This window comes from Solanum stenotomum, chromosome 1, assembly GCF_019186545.1.
Source record: "Solanum stenotomum isolate F172 chromosome 1, ASM1918654v1, whole genome shotgun sequence".
NCBI classification, from domain to species: domain Eukaryota; kingdom Viridiplantae; phylum Streptophyta; class Magnoliopsida; order Solanales; family Solanaceae; genus Solanum; species Solanum stenotomum.
This window is the reverse complement of record NC_064282.1, coordinates 24,972,026-24,995,184: the sequence shown is the minus strand read 5'-3', so window position 1 is coordinate 24,995,184 and position 23,159 is coordinate 24,972,026. Positions and strand designations below refer to the sequence as shown.

General features: G+C 32.7%; 3 protein-coding genes across 3 annotated transcripts in view; 1 reads left to right on the top strand and 2 right to left on the bottom strand.

Moving 5' to 3' along the window:
• The window catches only part of LOC125853199 (uncharacterized), a 170,963-nt gene that overhangs the window by 128,204 nt on the left and 19,600 nt on the right, over nt 1–23,159 (top strand). The window lies entirely within an intron of this gene.
• On the bottom strand, nt 17,631–18,839 carry LOC125853203 (uncharacterized). Its single transcript, XM_049532876.1, has one exon. The coding sequence runs from the start codon at nt 18,428–18,430 to the stop codon at nt 17,837–17,839; it is 594 nt and encodes a 197-aa protein (XP_049388833.1). The 5' UTR covers nt 18,431–18,839; the 3' UTR covers nt 17,631–17,836.
• On the bottom strand, nt 19,344–19,868 carry LOC125853206 (GTP-binding protein SAR1A). The gene has a single exon (XM_049532879.1). It carries the CDS (start codon nt 19,851–19,853, stop codon nt 19,515–19,517), a length of 339 nt encoding a protein of 112 aa, XP_049388836.1. The 5' UTR covers nt 19,854–19,868; the 3' UTR covers nt 19,344–19,514.

Below are 23,159 nucleotides of genomic sequence, written 5' to 3'. Positions count from 1 at the left end.
TGTTTAAATCTTTTGGAAACCTTAAGGTTTTTTTTTATTTTTACTAAAAAATTAAGTGGCGACTCTGTTCTTTTAAAAATTCGATTTCTCTTAAACCATAGGTTTGATCGATTTTTTAAAACTCAGTCATTTTCCTTGTATATATCTTTTTTAAATAAAACAATTAGTAACAGTAAAAGTGGATACGAAGCAGGAGTGTCATTTAAGGATTTACATATATTATGCTATATGTTAGAAGCATGTAAATAAGAGCTGAAGGGGGAAAAACTAAGATGATCATTAATTTTCTCATTTTTTTACTCAAAGTTCTGTCTGAGCTGTTTGGAACGTGCTTTCAAATATATGTTTGGTAGTATTAAATTTGATTGTTTTGAGCATTTACAAAAATGTGAGTCTAACTGAAATTCAGAAAGTGGCTACTAATTTTGAATAGACCTTGTATACATGAGACTTGCAGAAGTTGCATGTAAGGCATAGGAAAACCCCTATTGCACATTTGTGTGGGTATGCACTTAAGCTATGTTGCTCTAGTCATGATGAATGGTGAAAAGGTGGTAGAGCTAAACAAGGAAGAAGTGGAGAAAGCTAAATATGAATGGAAACATGCCTTAATACTCTTATGTGGCTGGGGACTCACAAACCATAGCAGTAGTTGAAAGGTATATTGCATTGTATGTCAACACTGCCAATGAACGTAGTTTACTATCATAATGATGGCTACTTCGTAGCTAGATTTAATAGTTGGAGCATGGATTCACTTAGTCGAATTGGGAGTGGATTGGGGGTACCACTATATGCGGATGAATCTACAATTAAGATGGACAGAATCATTTGCGCTTGTCCTTATTGAGATGGATATTGCTAGGGAGCTGTTAAAGAAGGTTAGAGTCAAGGATCCTAATAAGGTAAAACATAAAAGATGGCAACAGTATTGCAGCAGTGCAGAAAATTTAAAAATAAGGTTTGTGCCATATGAAGAAAATGGTAAAACAGAAAAGCTAGCAGCAATGTTACATTGCAGCACTGTTACGTTGCAACAGTGTAGAAATGATATCTTAAGACACGAGTAGGATGAACAATAATCGAATAGAACATGGTAAAATAGAAAAGCTAGCAACAATGTTGCAACAGTGTAGAAAATTTAAAAATAAGATTTATGTCGTTATGTAGAAAATGGTAAAGCAAAGAAGCTGGCAGCAATGTTACGTGAAAACACTGTTACATTGCAGCAATGTAGAAATGATATCTTAAGAGATGATCAGGATGAACAACAATCAGACAAAACATGGTAAACAGAGAAGCTGGCAGCAATGTAGCAAATTTTAAAACAAAGTTTGTGCCGTTATGCAAAAAATGAAAAACAGAGCCCATCACAATTAACGAAAGTTGTGCAGATATTCAAAATCAGATCCCATCTCTACAGTCACAAACTTTAAAGAAAATAAATTAAAAGTTAGGTATATTGTTACTAACTTGGTCAGCTGAAAAAGACAGTGGTCATTCAATTGAAACAGATGATGTTGTAGGTGGAACATGTGATTGTTGAGTAAAGAATAATTCTTACATTTTCATTATCTTTTTCATCTCATCTTCTATTGTAGACAAACGATCATTCAAAGATTTGTTTTCCTCATTCAAGGATTTGTTTTCTTCATTCAAGGATTTGATATCCTCTCGAGTTGAATGTAGTGCATACAATAATTCAGCCTTTGAAGAAGTTTCACCTTTCAAGTCTTTTGCCTTTACTCCACCCCCTAATCCAAATATATGGCTACAAGTTTGAGGTCCACTACATTTTTCAACAATCTCTATAATAGGTAGAGATGGATCTGGTTGAACCATTTCTTCGAGTTGAGCCTACAAAATATATCAAAGAACATTTTCTATCATAACATATCAATTTCAAGTTATTAATATATTAAATTTACCAAATGCATATGCTTTTCAATTGCTTCAGGTTCAACAAGCTTGTTATCTTTCTTACGAGTCTCAAAGAAAATAGTCGTCAAATCTGGTGGATTGCCATATTTCCCTCCCTTTACATCAAAGTCAAACATGTCAAATAACACACACCTTGTAAAAAGTCTATTTCAAAAAAAGTAATTTTTTGATATTACCTTTTGATAGATAATTTCTTTAATAGGCATGCTACCAATATGATGAAGCATCCTCAACTTAGCTTAGTTTATTGCATTCCCGATGCTTCTTGCCTGTATTTTTTCAACAATATAGGCTTCTTCCCTTTATTTGTTTAAGAACGAGTTGCATTATATGAGGATAAATGAAAATAATAGACCATAGAAAAGCTAATACAGTTGCGGATATACTCTCCAAATAGGGCTCCGATCTTGACAAAACAGGTGTGTACCAAGACACCCAAACTCTTCCTAATATGTTCTATACTTAGATTTGTTACCATGTATATAAGGTGCTAAGGAGGGAAAGCAAACTGCAGAAAAGATAAGCTAGCAAAGTAGACTATTAATTCAGTAGGCATACCTGAAAAACTTTCAAAAGCAAAATGCTCATTTACTAACCATTTCCATTCTTTTTTATCTACTCCCCTTGGGACATTCTTAAGAGATTATTGGATTGGCTTGTCCTTCACATATTTTGCATGCAAGTGTCCTCTGCATTTATTCTGTAACTCATTCATTCATCCCAAGTTATGATCATGATGATAATTCATATCAACACTCTCAAATTTATACTACAACAATTGAAACATGAGTTGAGTTATTATCTACAAGCTTGATATCTATTTCTGAACAATTTGTTCCCAAATTATAAAAACACTCTAAAGTACTTGATTATAGATTCTTTATCTATTACAATTGATTATCAATACTAGCTACCGTAGATAAACATCTAAAATAAAAAACATTAGCTATATAGATAAAAACACACGACATATCAGGTAGCACTAAATAATATGAATCATGTGTATATTTATTACCTCAACGGCTGTCCACGTGTTATTCAACTTTTCTTGCTTAATATCATGCCACGATGATACTACCAAGGGACAAATATTACGATCACAAATAATTTTTCCCAAATGCCTCGAAAATAGATTGATATTTGCTCCAATCGTTTGATTATTGTAAAAGATTACTTTCAGCTTTTGTCCAATTTCAAGTGAAGCAACTTCTTGAAATTGGTAAGACTTCATCACAATTCTTCAGTATGTATATATATGTTTATTCCAATTCATCTGTTTCAAGCTCACATAGATCTTTAGCTCCCAAAGTTCTTCCAAATTGACTAAAGATAGATAAACCGCCATTCAATTGTTTTAAATCACCATCATAATTTCTCTCAAGCCGATTGAATCTTGTGTCAACTTTATACAAATACTTTGAACATAGTGTCATACATTAATTTGCAATGTATCCCTCTACAACACAACCTTCTAGACATGCTCTATTATCAATGAAAGATTTTTTTAAAAAAATAATCATCGTAAGTCAGGATACAACCATCGATAATGAATCGGTCCAGCAATCTTAGCTTCAGTAGCTAAATGAACAGGTAAGTGCACCATGACATCAAAAAATGAAAGAGGGAAGACCTTTTCTAACTTGCAAAGTGTTATACGTATTTGCGCTTCAATATGTTCCAAGTTATCAATTCTCAATTCCTTTGATCCAAGCACACTAAAAAATATAGATAATTCAATAAGTGGTTCACACACTTCTTTTGACAACATACCACGAAGTGCAAGAGGGAGTAGATGTTGCAAGAGAACATGACAATCATGGCCTTTCAATTTAAATATCTTGGGATCTNATGACATCAAAAAATGAAAGAGGGAAGACCTTTTCTAACTTGCAAAGTGTTATACGTATTTGCGCTTCAATATGTTCCAAGTTATCAATTCTCAATTCCTTTGATCCAAGCACACTAAAAAATATAGATAATTCAATAAGTAGTTCACACACTTCTTTTGATAACATACCACGAAGTGCAAGAGGGAGTAGATGTTTCAAGAGAACATGAAAATCATGGCCTTTCAATCTAAATATCTTGGGATCTTTCAGGTTCACACATTGAGAAATATTAGATAAAAAACCATCAAGAACCTTTAGATTCTTTAAGAAAAGACACAATTTGTGCTTATCTTCTGGAGACAATGTGTAGTATGCTGTTAGAACTTCAATCTTCTCCCCGTTTTGGATGGGGTGCAATTCTGACCTAATGTTCATCTCTTGCAAGTCCAATCGAGTTTTAATTGTGTCCTTGGTCTTTCCTTTGACATTCATGATTGTCCCATGATATTATCACATATATTTTTTTCAATATACATAACATTCAAATTATGTCGCAACAAGAGACACTTCCAATATGGAAGTTCAAAAAAGATACTTTTCTTGTTCCAATTATCCTTTCGATTCTCATGTGATATCTTCTTTCTTTTGTTAGGATCCTTTGATAACTGTAGCCCTCAAGATCTTGTACTTGATTAAGTATCTCAATACCTACCTGAACACATTTTTTATGGGGGCCTTTTCTCCATTGTACCATCAAATGGGTCATTTTCATTTCTCCATTTGTGATTCTGATATAGATAACGACGATGATCCATAAAGCATTGCTTCTTACCATTCACCAATCGAATTGAGGAAGTGTCTTTATTGTAACATGGGCATGTCATTTTTCCTTTTGTACTCCATCCAGATAAATTTCTATATGCTGAAAAGTCATTGATTGTCCACAATAAAGAATCATGTAATTTAAAATTTGTTCTAGTAGATGCATCATAGGTCTCAATACCCACTTCCCACATCTCCTTCAATTCCTCTATTAAAGGCTGAAGATATGTATCAATTGTATCTCCTATACTATTTGGACCTGGAATAAGTATTGACAAAATAAAATTTTCTTGCTTCATACACAACCAAGATGGTAAATTATAAGGAATAAGAACCACATGCCAAATGCTATGTGAGGTTTTTGAATTTCGAAATGGTTGAAATCAATCACTAGCAAGTCCAAGTCAAACATTACGAGGCTCAGCCGCAAATGAAGGATGAAGTTCATCTAATGACTTCCATGCCATTAAATCAGCCGGATGCCTCATTATTCCAACATCAACTCTTTTATCATTGTGCCATGTCATTAGAGTAGATGTCTTTGTAGATATAAACAACCTTTGAAGTCTAGGCTTTAAAGGAAAATAGCATACCCACTTTAATGCTATCTTTTTACCTTTTTTATTTTTTATTTCCCCGCTATGTGTATTTATTTTGCATCTGAATGCACCACAAACTTTGCAAGAATCAAGTAAGTTATCTTCTTTCCAGTATGACATGAAATCATTAGTACAAGCAACAATCTTGTTGTATGAAAGCCCGAGTTCTTGAATTATCTTTTTTGCCTCATAATATAAGTTTAGAAAATCGGCGCCATCAAGCAACAACTGCTCTTTCAACATTTTCATTAACATGTTAAATGATGCATAACTCCAATGACCCATACTTTTGATGTGAAGCAATTTGATCAAAGAAGAAAGCTTTGAAGCTTTTGAATTTTTGTATAATGACAGCTCGAAATCCTTCAATAGGTTGTTAAATTTTTTTGCTTTAACATTCGATTCCTCCTCAAGTAAATCATCACAATCAGTATGTGTAGTTCCTTCATCAAAATTATGATATAAATCTCACAACAGTTCTTCTACTTCATCTTCACTCTCATATTATGATATAAATCTCACAACAGTTCTTCTACTTCATCTTCACTCTCATATTTTTCTACTTCATCACCATCTTCATCTTCTGACGTATCTTCAGGTTCAGATTCTAATTTCGACAATGGCTCACCCAAACGTTCTCCATGGTGCTACCAAAAAGTATAATTGCAAATTATTTTATATACTATCAAATGTGTCTCAACTATTTTACGAGTTTCTAAAGTTGTATTGTAACATTTGACACATGAATATCATATTTCATATTCTTCTTCTGTTTTTTGAAAAGCATTATCCAAAAACTTTTGCACTCCAACTAAGTAGATTTTATCGAGACGATTATCAACAAGTTTCATCCACTGCTAACTAGGTGTCATAACCTTTAAGAGTACATAAAAATATTTTTAAAAAACTAAAGAATAACAAAAATATTAAGATGCAAATAACTTGTTGCGATTTGATACACAGAACAGGTTAGAAAGAAAGAACTAAGAAAATTAGAAATCACAATTTTCCACCATAACTATATGTTACAACCTTGAGAAGCAATCATAAAAGATAATGTTACTAAATAGTTGATTTACTTGAATCTTCAAACAATACATAAAGAAAGAACTAAGAAAATTAGAAATCACAATTTTCCACCAGAACTACATGTTACAACCTAGAGGAGCAATCAGAAAAGAGAATGTTATCATATATTCATTGCTACAACCTATATTTTTTTTTTACTTTATGAAACACATAATCGCTAGAACCCCACATGGAGTTAGCCCCACGAAATTCATAAGCAAAACTTTCTAGAACACAAAAGTACCCCACATGTAGTAATTAGCCGCTGGAAATTCATATAGAATTAAATTTTAATGTCAAATAAGTCTTGTTTTTCTTTTCAGGTTCATGATGTGCTTCCTCTTTAAGTTTTACGAAAAGATAAATATCCTATGCCCATATTTCTCTTGTTTAATAAGTTATATGAAAAAACTATGGACCTTATAGATACAATACATTTGCTTGCAAGTCTCGCCTCCCCGAATTATAATAGAAACATTACAATTATGTAAGTATATCTTACTTTAAAAGTTACATGTAACAAGTCTAGTTCCTATTTCACTCACAAAATATCAACATCGAAGACGGAAAAATAGTAGATGTTATTAGCAAAATAATTAGACTTTTCAAATACAATCTGCACTCTATACAAAATATGAATATTTGGACACATACAACATTAACTGTCACGACTCGGGCCTACACCCAGAACGTGGCCGACACTCGAAGACCGTTGCTGGTCCCCAAGCGAACCCTCATCATGGCTAACTACAAGCGGAAAACTGATTCAAGCATACAAAACTTAAAACTGAAATAAAAGTTCAATAACTCAAATACAAAGTTTTAACTCAAATGAAAAAACTTTGAATAGAATAATATATTTAACTCGCCATAAAATAGGCAATTTAAGTCTTTAAAACATTTAATAAAATAAATGATAAATACAGACTTCTCAACTATACTGACTATCTATGAAGCCTCTAACTGATAAAGATGGAAGTCGGGACAAGACCTACGACATCCTGACTAAATTGAATAGTAAATGAAATCCTCCCAAAACAAAGAGGCTCACCATATCTAACTCGAAACTCCCGGATGTATCAACGAATCTCCTGTTGATGATCCTAAATACCTGTGTCTGAATCATGAGAAGATGCAGGTCAAATGGCTCAGTACGTGGAATGTACGAGCATGTAAGAGGAATTCTAAAGCATAACATAAGCTTAAACTTGATAAAAAGAAAACGTACTTACCTCTTCTCAAACTTACTCAACTCAAGGAATACTCAAGGACAAGATTCTCAACTCAAAGATTAGATATTCAACTCAAAGATATGATACTCGACTTGAAATACTCAACTCATGATACTCAAGAATAATGCAATAGTAAAAGATGCAATGTATGAAAAGCTTATAAAACAGTAAAAGCAACTTAGTTCGTTAAATAAAATGCAATAACAAACTCAATTTTACTTATATAATGAAGTAATATAGTTTATGTGGGAGATTCTCTAACCGACAACCACCACTATGAGCCTAAGTGGTGATACAACGTCTTGCCCACGCTGCCAGAATTGTCCTATACTTTGCCGTCATATAGAATGCTTTAACTTAGTGGATCCACTAGCTTAACTTATCTGATCATCTAAAAAGTATGACCCATTAATACCCATGATGACTACATGGTTTATGGAGACTTGAGTTATCTGAACTCACATCCCCATATCGGTGCTCAATACTACTCCCAAAACGTACTTAGCTCATAAATTTGTAAAAATAAAACTCTTTCTTTAGTTTGAGATAATTACCCAAAACTTAGCTTAAAAGCTCTCTTAGAAATCATAGTTTCCTATTTACTGAAAAACTAGCTCAAAAGCTCTTTTGAAATCTCAGTTTCTTTTCTTGTTTAAATGTGAAAATATTTACTCTTTGGGAATCATAGTCCCGATATACTGTTTTGAAGAAATGAACTTTACTCTTTACTCTTTACTCTTTGCTTAAATCAAAACTTAAGTCTTAAAACAAAGTTAAAACGATTGTAAAAGACTTCTTAAAATATGGTTCACACCGAATTATGGACGTGAACGACTCAATACAAGGTTTTCAATAACCATAGATAGAACTCAATACTTGGAACTCAAGTTCAATAATACTACTCACTTCAAGAATGCTCAACACAGAGGGTTCATGCAGAATATATGAGCATGAACTACTCAACTCAAGGACTCAAAAATACTTCTCGTTTCAACACTGTTCGACTAATAATGTTCATGTAGAATTATGGGCATGAACAACTCAACTCATGGAATTCATGGGTAATAGGTAATAGTCCCATGATTAGGATTATAATCTCAAATGGGTTAGAAATTCAACTCTTAAAGTCTTAGAACTTGGAGATATTACTCCTCTCATAGATACTCAACTTATGTAGTTCATGCGAAATTTATGGACATGAACGACTTGACTCAAAGGTCTACAAACTACATAGAACTCATGTATATGAATCTTCTCTTTCTCTGATTTACTTCCTCAAAACTTAGTTCAAATCGATAGTTGATCTCAAAGGATTCACAATTGAACTCAAAGACTTTCTTGAAACTCCACTCTTAACTCTCTCTTGAATGTGAATTATGAATTCAAGAGTTATGGTTTATGATAAGAAAGATGTCATGATGACAAGGTAAACTAATGAATACATTATTCTTACTCTCATACTCACTTGCTCTAGTCTTGAAACAAGTTACTAGATATTGTAGAAGGCTTCTCAAAAAGACTCAAAGGGACTTTCTCAAAATGTTTGAATGAACTCTCAAAACATAACTCTTAACTTTACCTTGAATTTGAATTATGATTTCAAGGTTATGGTCATGTTATGAACGATTTCTAGATGTTTAGAAGTAGTTTAGAGTGATTAGAATCAAAAGGAGTGAAGGTACACTTAAAAGGGACTCAAACGGGACAACCGATGGAAAAGGAGTTAGGGCAGGCGACCCTCGCGCATTCCGGGCGCAGGGCGCCAGCCCCTAACCTCAGAGACTGCTTAGGAGCACAATGCAGGTGCACTGCCCCAGCCCCTTAGGCGCATCTGGGGTGCGCCACGCTAGCCTCTCCCCAGGCAAAGATTCGACGAATTTCGCCTCTCGTTTTCTGACCCTAAATTGCTTTAATCGATTTCTTTTCTCATGTTTTTCTTAGATTAAATTACCCATCCTAAGTACACACTAATCCACTCAAAACAATCTTTTTCATCTCGAGAAATCATCAAAACCCCAACAAAACAAGATTTAGCATGAACCTCAAGAACATCTATCAGGAACTTAAATCCTTAATGAAACTTATGCTGAAAATAACATGTTTGGCGTGCGGGTGAACTAACCCAACACTATGGAAGCTTACATACCTCTTAGGGATCAAACCCATGGCAACAATCCGCAACAATAATCAAGAATTTCGACGAACACTTCGATCCTTTCTCTTTTCTCCTCTTTTCTCTTCTTCTTTTCTCTTCTTGAACTCTCAACTAAAACCCTAGGCATAAACTAGGATTATAAAACTGAACCTAATAAGATTAGACCCCTAAAATATTACTAAAAATGAATTAAATCTGATTGGGTAAGGAAAAGACCAAAATAACCCTCGAAAAATCCGGTTTTGACTTTCCTTATCTAGACAGCCCAACTTCGAATGGACATATATCCCTCATACGATATCGAAATTGAGCAAACTTGGTGGCGTTGGAAAGATAATTCAAATATATTTCCTACAGTATCTGATAGAACACCTAACTCATCCTGATCTTGGATTTATGGTTATTTGAAGTCAACCCAAAACTCATACTTGCAAAATTTCAGATTTTGCTATTTCCAATTTAATTCTTTTTGGAACTCAAGGTGCTACATCTAGTGACCTTAACAATTAAAAAATTTTTAATTCCTTGGTAAAATCTCACTCACTACGAAGAACGGTTCGAGTCTTAGTTCGAAAAATTTTCTGGGGTGTTACAACAACAAAAACGAGTCATAATTAGAAACTCAACCCAATAATCTTTCACTGATTGTATATAAGAAAACAGATCGGATTATGAAACTTTTAACCTATCTAATGTTAGAAAAGAGTAACAAGAAGAAGAGAAACTAAAATAAAACAATAAAAAACCTATCAATACAGTTTATGGAATTTGAAACAATAGAAGCTTGATTAGAAGAGGAAGCAAACCTGTAAGATCTGTTTCACCAAGCAGCTAATGAGCAACAACTATACGTTTTACCTCTTTGATGAGCAGTTGCGATGGAAATACTTTGATGAAGAAGACAGACTGAGCAACTGCTATAGAAATACTTTGATGAAGAAGACAGACTGAGCACTGCTATAGAAATACTTTGATGAAGAAGACAGAGCTGCGAAGAAGAAGAACGATCGATATAGAGAAGTTGCGACCAACAGAGAGACAACACACGAAGAGTTCTTTTTTTCCTTTTTACGTTTTACCTTTTAGAAAACAGAGGGTTTTTCCTTTTTGGCTTCAATGTAAAAAAAAAACTGACGCCTAAAATTTTGGTGAAAAAAACAAAACTTTTTTTTAATACATTATAAATTAATTTGGCTGGAAGTCACATGCTAAAGTCCTTTAATTAGACTTTGGGATAAGTTAATATGTTATTTAGGGACCGGATTAAGTATCTTCGCAATAGAATATACAAATAAGGATCGGAATATAATCTTGTTCCAATACATATATCTTTAGAGATGGGATTAGTAGCTCGAACCTAAATGTCGCTCTTAAATAAGAGTTTTTCTTGTAGTGCTAACAAAATAAAGAGTAATATGCTGCAGTCCGGAGGAAATGACTCACCCTTGAATTCAGATTGTGGAGGTCTCATAGTTGAAGTCGCGAAGCAGCCACCTGAAGATTTCGTGTGCTCAATAAAGAGAGAGAAAGTGCAATCGTAGTACACAACAACAGTGTGGTGATAGAATCATCGGCTAGTTTTAATCTATGAAATATGGATAAACAACTACAATATAATAAACACGTAATACACAATTACAACACACGTATAACATAGTCTAGAATTCATATACAGTACAACATGAATTATTACAAATCACAATACAACAAGCCAATATGATTCTCTCATGTAAATTACTCATACAAACTGTTAGTGTACCGACGTGCATGGTACCCAATTTTAAGTTAGTGTACCAGTGTACGTAGTACCCCATACCAAGTTAGTGTATCGACGTGGTATCCATTCTCGAGTTAGTGTACATGCGTGGTACTTATTCCCCAGTCAGTGTATCGGCATGGTACCCAATCCCAATCATCAACACACAACATAATGACAATGAATCACAATTACATATGTATATTCATGTAATACATTTGTTGCATGAAATTGACAATATCTTACATTTCACATTATGCCTTTTCAACTTCCCTAATCATGTATCATGCATACATTACTAACGACGCGATTAACAAGCACATATAACATATTGGGGAAAACAACAACCATCACCTACGTCAAATCAATCCCTGAAAATTCTAAAGAATTGGAGTTTTCCCTTTGTAATGAATTTCGGCTTGTTCTTGGTCTAAACAATAATAGAAACATTATAATCAATCAAAGATGGCCTAACAATACCTTGATTATAACCAAATTCTAACTCCCCGCCATTCCCATGATTATTCTACCTAACAAGGGTTCTTTCCACCATTAATGCAAGGAGAACACCATTCCCCAAGATCAACAACACAGATTCTAAAGATTAAGACCAATATACAAATGGGGGAAGTGATTCACTTACCTTTAACAAAGAATTTGGCGGAAAAACTAAAGGAAATTGTACCTAAATTGCCCTTTCTTGATCTAAGAACGAAGTTGCAGAAAATAAGAGATTTTTAGAACTTCTTTGCACAAAACCTCGACTAACCCTGATGTAGCGGCCCGCTATAGGAGTGTCGCTATAGCGGTTCACCCACTATAGCGGGAATTAATTCATCCCGCAATAGCGGCGTGATGCCCACTATAGCGGCTTGCAAGTTGCATGGAGGCAGATTCTCGTAAATCCTTCACCTAACCCCCATTTCACAACACACTTTTGAATCTTGACGTTCTAAATTAACCTTTTTACTCCAAATTGGATACCGAGAGTTTAACTCACTCGTATTTGATTCTGAAAGGCCCTATGGATTAATACTTAGGGGTCGTTTGGTGTAATGGATAAAAGAAAATAGTCATGGGATAACTTTTTAGTGCCTCTTTATTTCTTGTTTGGTTACAAAGTATGGGATAACTTATCCCAGAATTAATAAATAGTACTGGGATAAGTTATCCCTTCCTCTTGGTGGAATAACAATCCCAGGATAACATATCCTGGGATAAAACAATTAAAATGACAAAAATATCCTTTAACAATCAAAAGAATTTTTAGAACTTTGTTTCTCATTGCAATTGATAAAAAATTATTTTTGCAACGAGAAATATTATCAAATTTCAATCTAGTTATGGTTATTGTATTGGTGCAGTTTTGGCTCCAGTTTTGATTCATTTAATTTTGTCTATTTTTTTTTGCTTATTACAGTAAAGAAGAGATCCCACTGGCCTCAATAGATTGCTCCAACATTGATTCTTGTGGATCGTAAAGTTATCAATAATTGAGATTCATTTGGTTTTATTTTTAGGAGTAAATAACTAAACCTCTATTAAAAAAATAGATATAAAAAGGTAAATAAGATGGAGGATATTTTTATAAATAAATAACTAATTCTTAGAAAGTATCTAATATTTATTAGTTATAATACAACAAACCAAACAAGCAATAAAAACTAATCTCAGTATAACTTATCCCAATATAACTAATCCCAGCATAACTTATCTCATCATTACTTATCCCAGCATAACTTATCTCATCATTACTTATCCCAGCATAACTTATTTTCGAACCAAACGACCCCTTAATGTCTTAGCTACTAGGAAACACAATTCAAGCTTAGACATACCTCCTTATCCATTTTCGAATTTCCTTAAATCACACCTCACTCAGATTTCGTTTGAGACAAGTCTAGCCTAAAAATTTTAAATCACTATCGAAATTTTTTTCTAACCAAATTCTTTCACCATTAGCCTCTTCATAACTATCGGAAAGGATCGTTACACTCGTATTGTTTTGATTTATAACTGGTCATTTTCTTGTGGGGGTATATGGTGTATTAACTTGGTGAATCAAATCATATTTTTACAAAAATGCAAAGAATCAGTAAAAATATGTTTGAAATTCAAAGAATTTCGTGGCAAGAAATTTGTATGCTTCTGGTTTCATAGAAGCATATTTATTTTTCAAGACTCTCCGGATCTCTTATGGTAATTTAATAAGACGAAACAAATCATGTAAATGGTCAAATAAATAATTTAAGACAAAAAAAATAAATCGCATTTCATTTTCATCTCTTTTCTAACGTGTGACCTTAGTTAGTGACTGCATCACTCTGGACATCGTGGAGGAGGAGCCACGTACACTTAAAAAAAGGGAATTGACCGACATCCTTGTTGAAAAATTACATTATGTAGCTAGATAAAAAAGTTATATATATATATATAACATATTGACAATTTTTTAATTAATTTCTACACAATTTAACTTCTTTGTATTTTGACACTCCTTAATCAAAATTTTAACTTCGTCACTGAATCTATCCAAACATGACACCAATTTTTGGCATTGTGATGGTCGCGTCGCACACGACATTGGTCACTGCACATCGGTTTTTTTCTTATTCCAACACACTACATCAAAATTATTTTTTAGCGATAATTAATAAATGATAATAACTTAATTGCCACTAGCCCACTATATATATATTTTTAGTTGCAATTAGCGCTTTTTACAAATATATCTAAAGTCTATAGTGACGTTGAATCCAATGACAATTAATTAATATCAATAAAGGCTTTAATACTATTTATTAATGTACATATTTATTGTTGATAAAAGTTATTTTGTTGTAGTGGCATTTTAATCTCTTGTTCTCTAATCACTACACTAGTTATTCCAACAATATATATACTTGATATATATTCTCAAGTCTTAGGTAATGATTGAAGAATGCGTGAATTCAAGGTTAAACATGAAAAAGAAATGTTCTTCTCTTATATATCAAAATTGACAAACAAAAGTAAAAATATTTATATTATATAATAGAGTAAACAAGCAAAAACAAATAAGGGAGCATTTTTAATCCAATCCACATTTGGTAATCATGTGTGTACCAATTTCTTGATTTGCTAGTACAAAAATGATGGTAGTATATTTTTTAGCCTATCTTTCTCTAACTACCAAATATAATAATTGAGTGGTAAACCTTAATCATAGTTCATTACATAGCAATTATTACTGATATCATTAAAATTAGAGGATTAAAGTGATGAGGTTGTTACACCAATAGGCAATAGGTGCCAATTAGGGTTAATCTGTTATCCACTTCATAATTCTGAGTGGTAAAACATAATTAAGGACCATCTTCATTCCCAAGTCATAATATGCTACGTCCTCCCTTCCTTTTTATTTATTCAGTATATTAACAATATGTTTTTTTTTCTTTTATAGATTTACTTTAGCAAATTAAGAGATAGTAATTAATTAGAATTTGTTTGAAAAAATTACTATTGAGTAGCAGTTTTTTTAACTAATTGAAATACTAGCAATAAAATTTAGACTTATAAAATATCACTAATAAGGATAATTACTTGTTGCGCCCAAGTTTTATCAACTATATAAATTGAAAAGGTAAAAGAAAATGAAGAAAGTAATAGAACGTGCAAATTAGAATGATTGAGATACTATTTTATTACTTTTTTCGTTTCAAAATAATTGTCTTGTTTTACTTATTGAAGTCAAACTATACTAATTTTGACCAATATTTTAAAATATATTTATTCACCATTTTAATATGATAAAATTATAATTTTTAATATTTTAAATGTAATATTAAAAATTAAATTAATTTAATATTAATTATTCTTAAAATTAATTAATTTGACTCTCGAACGGAGGGAGTACATCCTTACAGTAAAAGAACAATCAATAATGTTATCCACTTGAGATTGGTGATTGAAGAGTTATGGCCCTTCACCCTAGTAATCATGCTGTTTTTAGTTGTCTAAAGCCAGAATTTTAAAATGTGGTTTGAATTTTACGTTTAATTATTCTTGTGGTTATGATTTTTATTCAGATTAATTAACACTCACCCACCCCTAATTTATGATTATCTTTTGTTTTAAACTTCTTAGTGTTCCTCGATTACAATCTTTTATAATCACACGTATAATTTTCGGTAGTGTTTAGTGGATATAATAATGGTTGATGGTGATAGTTGCAAATGATGGTTGATGACAATTGATTTTGGGTGATCATTGACGGAAGTGATATGGCTAGGCTAAGGATGATGGTTGTGGAATATGATAGGTGGTTGTGATTGATGGTGGTGATAGTTATGGGCGGTGGGTGAAAGTAGATCAAGTAAAGGTGAATTGTCATCTATGTAGAAATTTTTAAATAGACATATTCATCATATTAAGCCTTAGATACAAATTTTAACCATTCAAACTTTTCAGACTCATTAAGTGATTGTAAAATAGGAAAAAACAAATTAGGACTTAGACCTTGAAACAAATAAATTCAATGGATAAGAACTGAATAATGAAGATTAAAATATTCACCAAGTGCAAGCAAATGAAACTTAACTCATACCAGCGTAAAGGTAAAAGTGTTCCCTATTACATATTTTTCTATTTCTTACATTTGAACTGAGTCTTTTAATTAAGAGCAGAAGGATCTCTTTCAACCAACCAACCTACACAAATATTTTTTTTGGTAACAATTATGAACATTTTACTATTAATAACAAAGAAAAATACAAATTTACTTACCTAACATCAAGGAGCACCTAGTCTAACAATCAACCACTTATAGAAAGGGTGTACCAGTCAAAACTCAAAACTTAAAGATCAATTTTAGTTGCATGTATTTGTATCAACACAAATGTTATGATATATTTAAAAGACTGTAAATTTTAAAATAGTCAAACAAATATTATTGTATATTTAAAATTATAAATTTTTAGTACTCATTTATATAAGGTGTTAATATAATATAATTGAGATATTTCTTGAAAACGAAATCGTATTTTTTTTTATTACACAAGTATATATAACTTGAAATCGAATAACTATAATAATTAATTAACTGTATCGCAAAATACTGAATAATTAATTAAATACTCCTAACAATATGACAAACATAATTACATAAACATGCTCACTTTCCCGCAACCAGTCAATACATAAACGCGGATTCTCCTTCTCAAAAAAAATATCTAGCACAACTGATTCTTATTCATTCGATTCCCCATGAACAATATGATTTTGACCTATCATTTATAATTAAGTTTTTGACAGAATGAAACATCAAAGATCAATAAGAGTGAAGAGAAGCTGGATTTTATTCATACACGTGTTGTTAAATAAAGATAAGTTATTCATATTTAATGAGATAGTTAGAATTCTTTTATTTTTAATTAAATGTGACGATTTTAAATTTCGAGAACAAAATTTTCTGATAAGGTGTGTCCCCCACACACCCATCCTTAAATAGGCCAATTTGATGTAAATTTGACTTAGACGAATTAGTATCGAATTATTGAAACAATCTTTCTTTAAGAAAAAAAATCCATAGTGTTTATCCAGAATCTTTGCTAGAATAGAAGTTCCTTTCACCAGATTGGTGAGCTGATTTAATATCATTACACACACCCAAAAAAAATAATAATAGTAGTAATTCAATCGTCCTTCAGCATCATATTCCATCTAAATATTATTGTTTTTAATTTCATCATTCGTGGTATGAAAGTCAAACAATATGCTTGCATTGCATCTAGCTATTAGATTGTGTATTCAACTAAAAAAATATTAAAAAAATCATTCGTTGGTTTTGTTTTTTTTTTCTTTCGATCCTTCGTGTGAATTAAACTGCAAAATATGGAGGACTTAGAATTTGTCGCAAATAATTTAAAATGAATGACACCCCATTTAGTTATATTCTTTTTTTAATCAGAATTCCGCCAAGTTTGTAGTAATTGCGACTTTTAGATGATATATATATATATATATTTAGTTGGGTAGAATTGGTCTAAAGTAGAAATTCGTTCGTTTAATTATAAATGTACGTCTAGCACCTCAAATGTAGTAGTATTAATCTATTATCATACTAGGAGTATTTAATTAATTCTTCATTAGTTGATTTGCCTACTTCCCTTTTCTCCTTAATTCCAACTTTAGATAATACGTTACCACGACAGCTTAACACACATTTACAATACTTTATCACACCATGCATTGAAAGCTACAAATTACACATTGACTAAGATTTCACCACACCCCATGGATTTTTTCGAAGTCACAAAATTAAATTAAACTTAATTAAGACTAAAATCCATGGATGAAATCCTATCACAGGATTTAAAAGAGAGAAAATCAAAACATAAAGAAACCCAAAGACGTAGAAATGATGACATGGCAGCATTTGATTGGACAAATACGGATCAAAACAGCCAATGGCGAATTTTCGCTTGCATGCTCTTTTCTTTAATAGTATCTAAACTGGGCTTCCATCCTTTTCCTGACAATTGCCTGCTTAAGAATTCAGGCCTTCCTTCAACAATATCACTGAAATAATCATGTTTAGATCCTTGTTCTTCCTCTTGTTCCTTCTTCAACAAGTAAAGATTTTTATCCGAATTAAGAACATGATCGCCACCATTCCCCAATGATGATAGTACTGCAGCTGGACATATACGAGCAAATACAGGCAAAAACCCGGTGTACGAAGCTAACAGAGACTTGGACTTAAGCAAAGTACTTGTTTTTGTTAGAATTTTCCGCGCTTCTTCAGATGACAAGTTTGATGGTTTACCTTTCCTTATTGGAAGCATTATGTAAGCCTTGTTCTTCTCCAGTTTCATATCAGCAGGCAATGGAATTGGCCTTTTCCCATCCGCGATCGGCTTGAATTCAACCACCATTTGCTGGGGATGTTCCAGCATCAACTCTGCAACTGTTAAAGGCTTGTCGTAACAATGAACCGTTCCATCTGAGAAAACAACCTTGCTTGTGCCCTGTGGAATAGAATTTCCCATTTTGGAGTTTGTTGGTGATGGTTAGAGAAGTCTATTTAAGATGAGTTATGGAGATAGGAATTGAATAAAAGGGGGTGTTTTTAATGGACATTAATATAGTAATAGATAGTAAAGTACATATATATTTAAGGAAAAAGTTTGTTAAACCGCTCCATCTTGTGATTTTGTGAAGGACATAATGGTGGACTTGGTGGTAATGACTCCAAAGAATGTCAAGAAAATGGAAATAATTTAAGATAAAACTAGTTGACCTGCTCCTCTTTACTGTATGATCTCATGGAGCTTTGAGTATTCAATCTGACAACACGCAATTATTTTGATTTCAAAAGGAGTTGGACTAGAGAGAGGAAGAGTCTTACCTAACCAAGAAAGAGTTGAGGAACCGTTCAACAAAATATCAACTACATTTCCAACTCATTCATCTCAAAGTTGTGTCCTAGTTATGAAAATTCTAATTGAGAATTCCAGCTTATTATTTCAATTCTCGATGTCAAGGGACTATATGCAGACATTCTGAGTAGCACAAGATCCCTTAAATGTCATAAAACGCAAATCTTGTATCATAAGACTTACAATGTATGTTTCGAGGCACCAATTGACATGTAGATGAAAATTATATAAATATAGAGAATCCTAAATACATAATTCACACACTTGCACAAAGTATACGTGAATACGATTTCTTTTGCCAAAACATAAGCATAACCGAAAGATTTTAAGAGTTCAATAAATATTCTGATTCTGATAGAGATGAGCATTTAAGTTCAAGACAGATAAAACATATTATCACGCAGACAATTGCTGAAGAAGAAGCGGATAAGTATGGGTCCTAAGAGTTGGAAGCCAATAATCTGGAGTTTGGACAATTTTCCTGCCATAGTTAAATTTTACACCAACAATAAATAGCTTCTCATCACGCTAAATAGATGCTTGATGCATACAATTTATAAGTACTAAAGACCTCATCAGTTTGAGAACAAATGAACAGATTCCATCTTTTCCAGACGGGAAAAAATAGTTGTACGAAAGCATAAAAGAGGACAAATTCTGTTTCAACTTCTGGTACATATGCAAATGATATAAACTACTTGATATATTGCGAAACCCACTTAAAGCCATCACCATAACCCATTTTGCGTACAATACTGCACATAAACACCTCCAAGGGACGAACACTAGAATCAGCTAGATTCACCTTACCCTTGCCAGTAGTGACACCAGTCAACCCAAGGTGATAACGCAACTCATCTTCTGAGGCAGCATACGGTATGTCTATCTTGTTTCCCAAAATAAGGAAGGGAACAGTCGCTAGGGACTCATCAGATAGCAGTGCGTCTAATTCTTTCTTTGACTCAGCAAAGCGCTCTTTGTCATAAGCATCTACCAGGTATACAACAGCATCAACCTGCAAAACGGAGCTCATGCTTATCAAGAGAATGCTCACATCTTTTTCGCAGGTGTTAAGTTACAAACATGACATAAAGTAAGAAAAAGATTAGCAGGCTCCAACATTATAAGACGTAACTGCTTACATGACGCGCAGAATTCCCATAAACATCAAGTGCAAGATAACACAAGGAGAAAAACAGTAAATAGTACAGAGCTGTAATAAAATGATTGTATAGAAGTTAATTAATCTACTTCTGTTAGGCTCTAAACCCCAAACTTACCTAACTTGTCCATCAGAATGCACATGTGCTCCACGTATAGCTTTCAGGTTTCAGCTGTACAATTCTCGCACCATAAGTGCATGGAGAAACACATGAATCTCACATAAATTCTTGCACATTTGTCTTTTAGAAGCTTCTAAGAGTAATTATTACACATGTAAAGTATTAATTATAGAGAACATGGTTGGTCCAAGGATGTTCTTAATCAAAGATGACCTCTCTGCTCCTCCATATACAAATTTTAGGAAGTTTCATATCATTACATTTTAATACAACTTTCGAGAATCCAAACTCATTAAACAAAAAATTGAACTTTAATGTGATGTTTCCTCTAGCTGTTTCAACCATTACTTCTGACATTTTCTGTCACTATAACTAGCATAGTAAAGAAGTCTAAATTGATATTTTAAATCTCATGTCCAGCCAGAAACCGTTATATCACTAAAGAAGAGGTCAATAGAAAAAGAGGGACTAATAACTTACAAGATATCAGTCTATCACTAATCTTAGATCAAATCTATGTACATAATAGATGAGTTTTAAATCACCAGAAACTTTTCTTTTGAAACCATGAAGATTTCAGGAAAGAAGATGTAGCTAAAATAAGAGTTGACTGTATATTCCAGATGAATTTGTGTTCTTCTTTCACCCCCTTTTTGGATAAAATCAAGGAGTCCTAATTTATCAACAATTTTTTCAATGAATCCATAAAGATCTAGCTAAAATCCCACATCAATAAAGTGAATTGACCACACAGAAGGGCATAGTACCCAGAATCTACGAATGATAAAAATTTAAGTAAATAAATTATAGAAGCAAAAAGCCCTCCTACATGGGTGGCTTGTCTAGCTCACAAAGGCACTAAAATTTGCTGGGCTAAGCTTTAACTCTGAAAAGTTATGCAAGATAATAAACACATGTAAGATAAATATTTAACACTCAGGTGAAGATCAACCTCTCATAAGTCATATTATTTTTTGAGAAAGAAAAAAAAAATTGATTAAGTACCCCAACTAAAATAAGACATAAGTATTAAAAACAACCCTAAGTTTGGTGTGAATTATTATTTTAGTCCCCCAACTATTGACAGCCTTAAAAACACCCATCCACTTGATTAAGTAACTTAAAAACACAAGCACATTTCCTATGCCACATGTCATACACCCAAGCATACAGGCAGAGTCTACTGCAGATGTGGCATACACATAGGTATATATAATAAAACAAATATCTTTAAAAACATTTGAATAATTAAATGCTAAGAATTTAGTGACTAAAGAGGAAAAGAAGAACTTTTTTTTTGGGGGGTACTGGGTTGGGGATGGGGTAGGGTAAGAAAAAAACATTTTTTTTAAAAAGTTCTTCTCTTCTTTAATTGCTAAATTTTAGCATTTAATTATCAAAATGTTTTTTTTAAACTATATAAATTTGTGTACGCCACATGAGCAGAAAACTCCACACATACACATGGGTGGATAACATGTGGCATAAGAGGAGTGTTTTTAAATTACTTAATCAAATAGAAGAGTGTTTTTAAGGCTGTCAATAGTTGGGGGACTAAAGTAATAATTCACGCTAAGTTTAGAGGTGTTTTCAATACTTATCTCTTTAAAGAAAGAAAAGAGAAAATTTAGCTAGAACACATTTTTATTACAACATAATTTATGCAAGATGATCCATCAACGGCTACAAAGGCTCCCTTATATGGAAGGTGGAAAACTCCTACATCTTGCACTAATAAATAAGTAGAATGAAAACAACATGACATGTTGTTTTCCACAATCCAAGCAGAGATCACACATAAAGAACATTTGTACATAAAAATTAGACAAGTAGTGGTAGAAATCTCTCACATTGTAAAGATTTATTAGGTGACGAACAAAACATAGAATAGAGTGCAGAATTTTTTCATGAGGTAGAGAACAAGCCATGGATAGCGTAATTTTTATGATAAGGGCTAAGGATTACCCATATAATACTAGGCATGACTTGAAGGAAATACATACTACTACATGAGAATAAGAATTTTGGACTTTGATGCATGCTAAGTATGCAATCCTTTCTGACGTGTATGGAACTAAGACGGTTAATATTGCCGGTGATAAAGACCATTTCCTATTGAACTCTCACTACAAAAAGACTTCTATGGGGTCTTTTAAAGAAGGCTACATGCTAACAAATAATAACTATATAATCTTCAAGTCAAAAAGACAGTATCTTTAACCTTCTATCAATATGTCCCAATTTTACTCTTCGAGAGTTGGGACTTGTATTCATCATCATTTCCAACTTGGGATATATTGCTACTTATAAAAAGCAACAGAGGTAACAGCCTATCTCATAGATAAGAAGATGAAAAATTCTCAATAGTCCACCGTGCTCATAATTCCACATTTCATGGCGTCAAAACACAACCAGATATGGTGGAGAAAAACGTCATCAATATTATAGGGTAACTTGTTTAATTACTTTTGGAAAATGCTAATAAGTAAATAGGATGCAGCAACTGTGTCTCATCATTATATGCTAAGGCCAATAAAGATATTTGCAAAGGATGTTGAACCCTCTCATTTTTTGTATCAGACACTTGAACCCCTTCAGGTAGTGTTCGAATTAAAACAATCCTGACATCCAAGACAGTATCTCCTGTTTATTAATTTCTACAGAAGACATTTATGATAAATTTCTAAATCAAGCTCTTTAATTAGTATTTCAAAGAAGACCTTATATAAGTTCACCATTGAACATCAGTTGTTTCATTGTTGCAAATCTAGTAGTTTCACGCCTGCAAGCTACAACTATAGGAAAACATATTTTCATGCAATCATACTACTGAAGGACTTCAAATTTTTACCTGATAAAAGTAGTCTTTTACTGGCTTCTTCTTTTTGTAATTTATAACCTAATTCAAACTAACAAATTTGCAAAAGAGGCTTTCCTAGAAGAGAATAAAAATGTAAAACAGTCAAGAGAGTCATATCAGAATAACTGCAAAATTCTAGTTTCCAGAACATCTTGCATAGACAATACAAGTTGCGTTATAGATCTACTCATATGGT

Bases quoted from the DNA above. Each gene is read 5' to 3' on its own strand.
- LOC125853203 (XM_049532876.1), bottom strand. From the start codon at position 18,430: ATGGGAAATTCTATTCCACAGGGCACAAGCAAGGTTGTTTTCTCAGAT.
- LOC125853206 (XM_049532879.1), bottom strand. From the start codon at position 19,853: ATGAGCTCCGTTTTGCAGGTTGATGCTGTTGTATACCTGGTAGATGCT.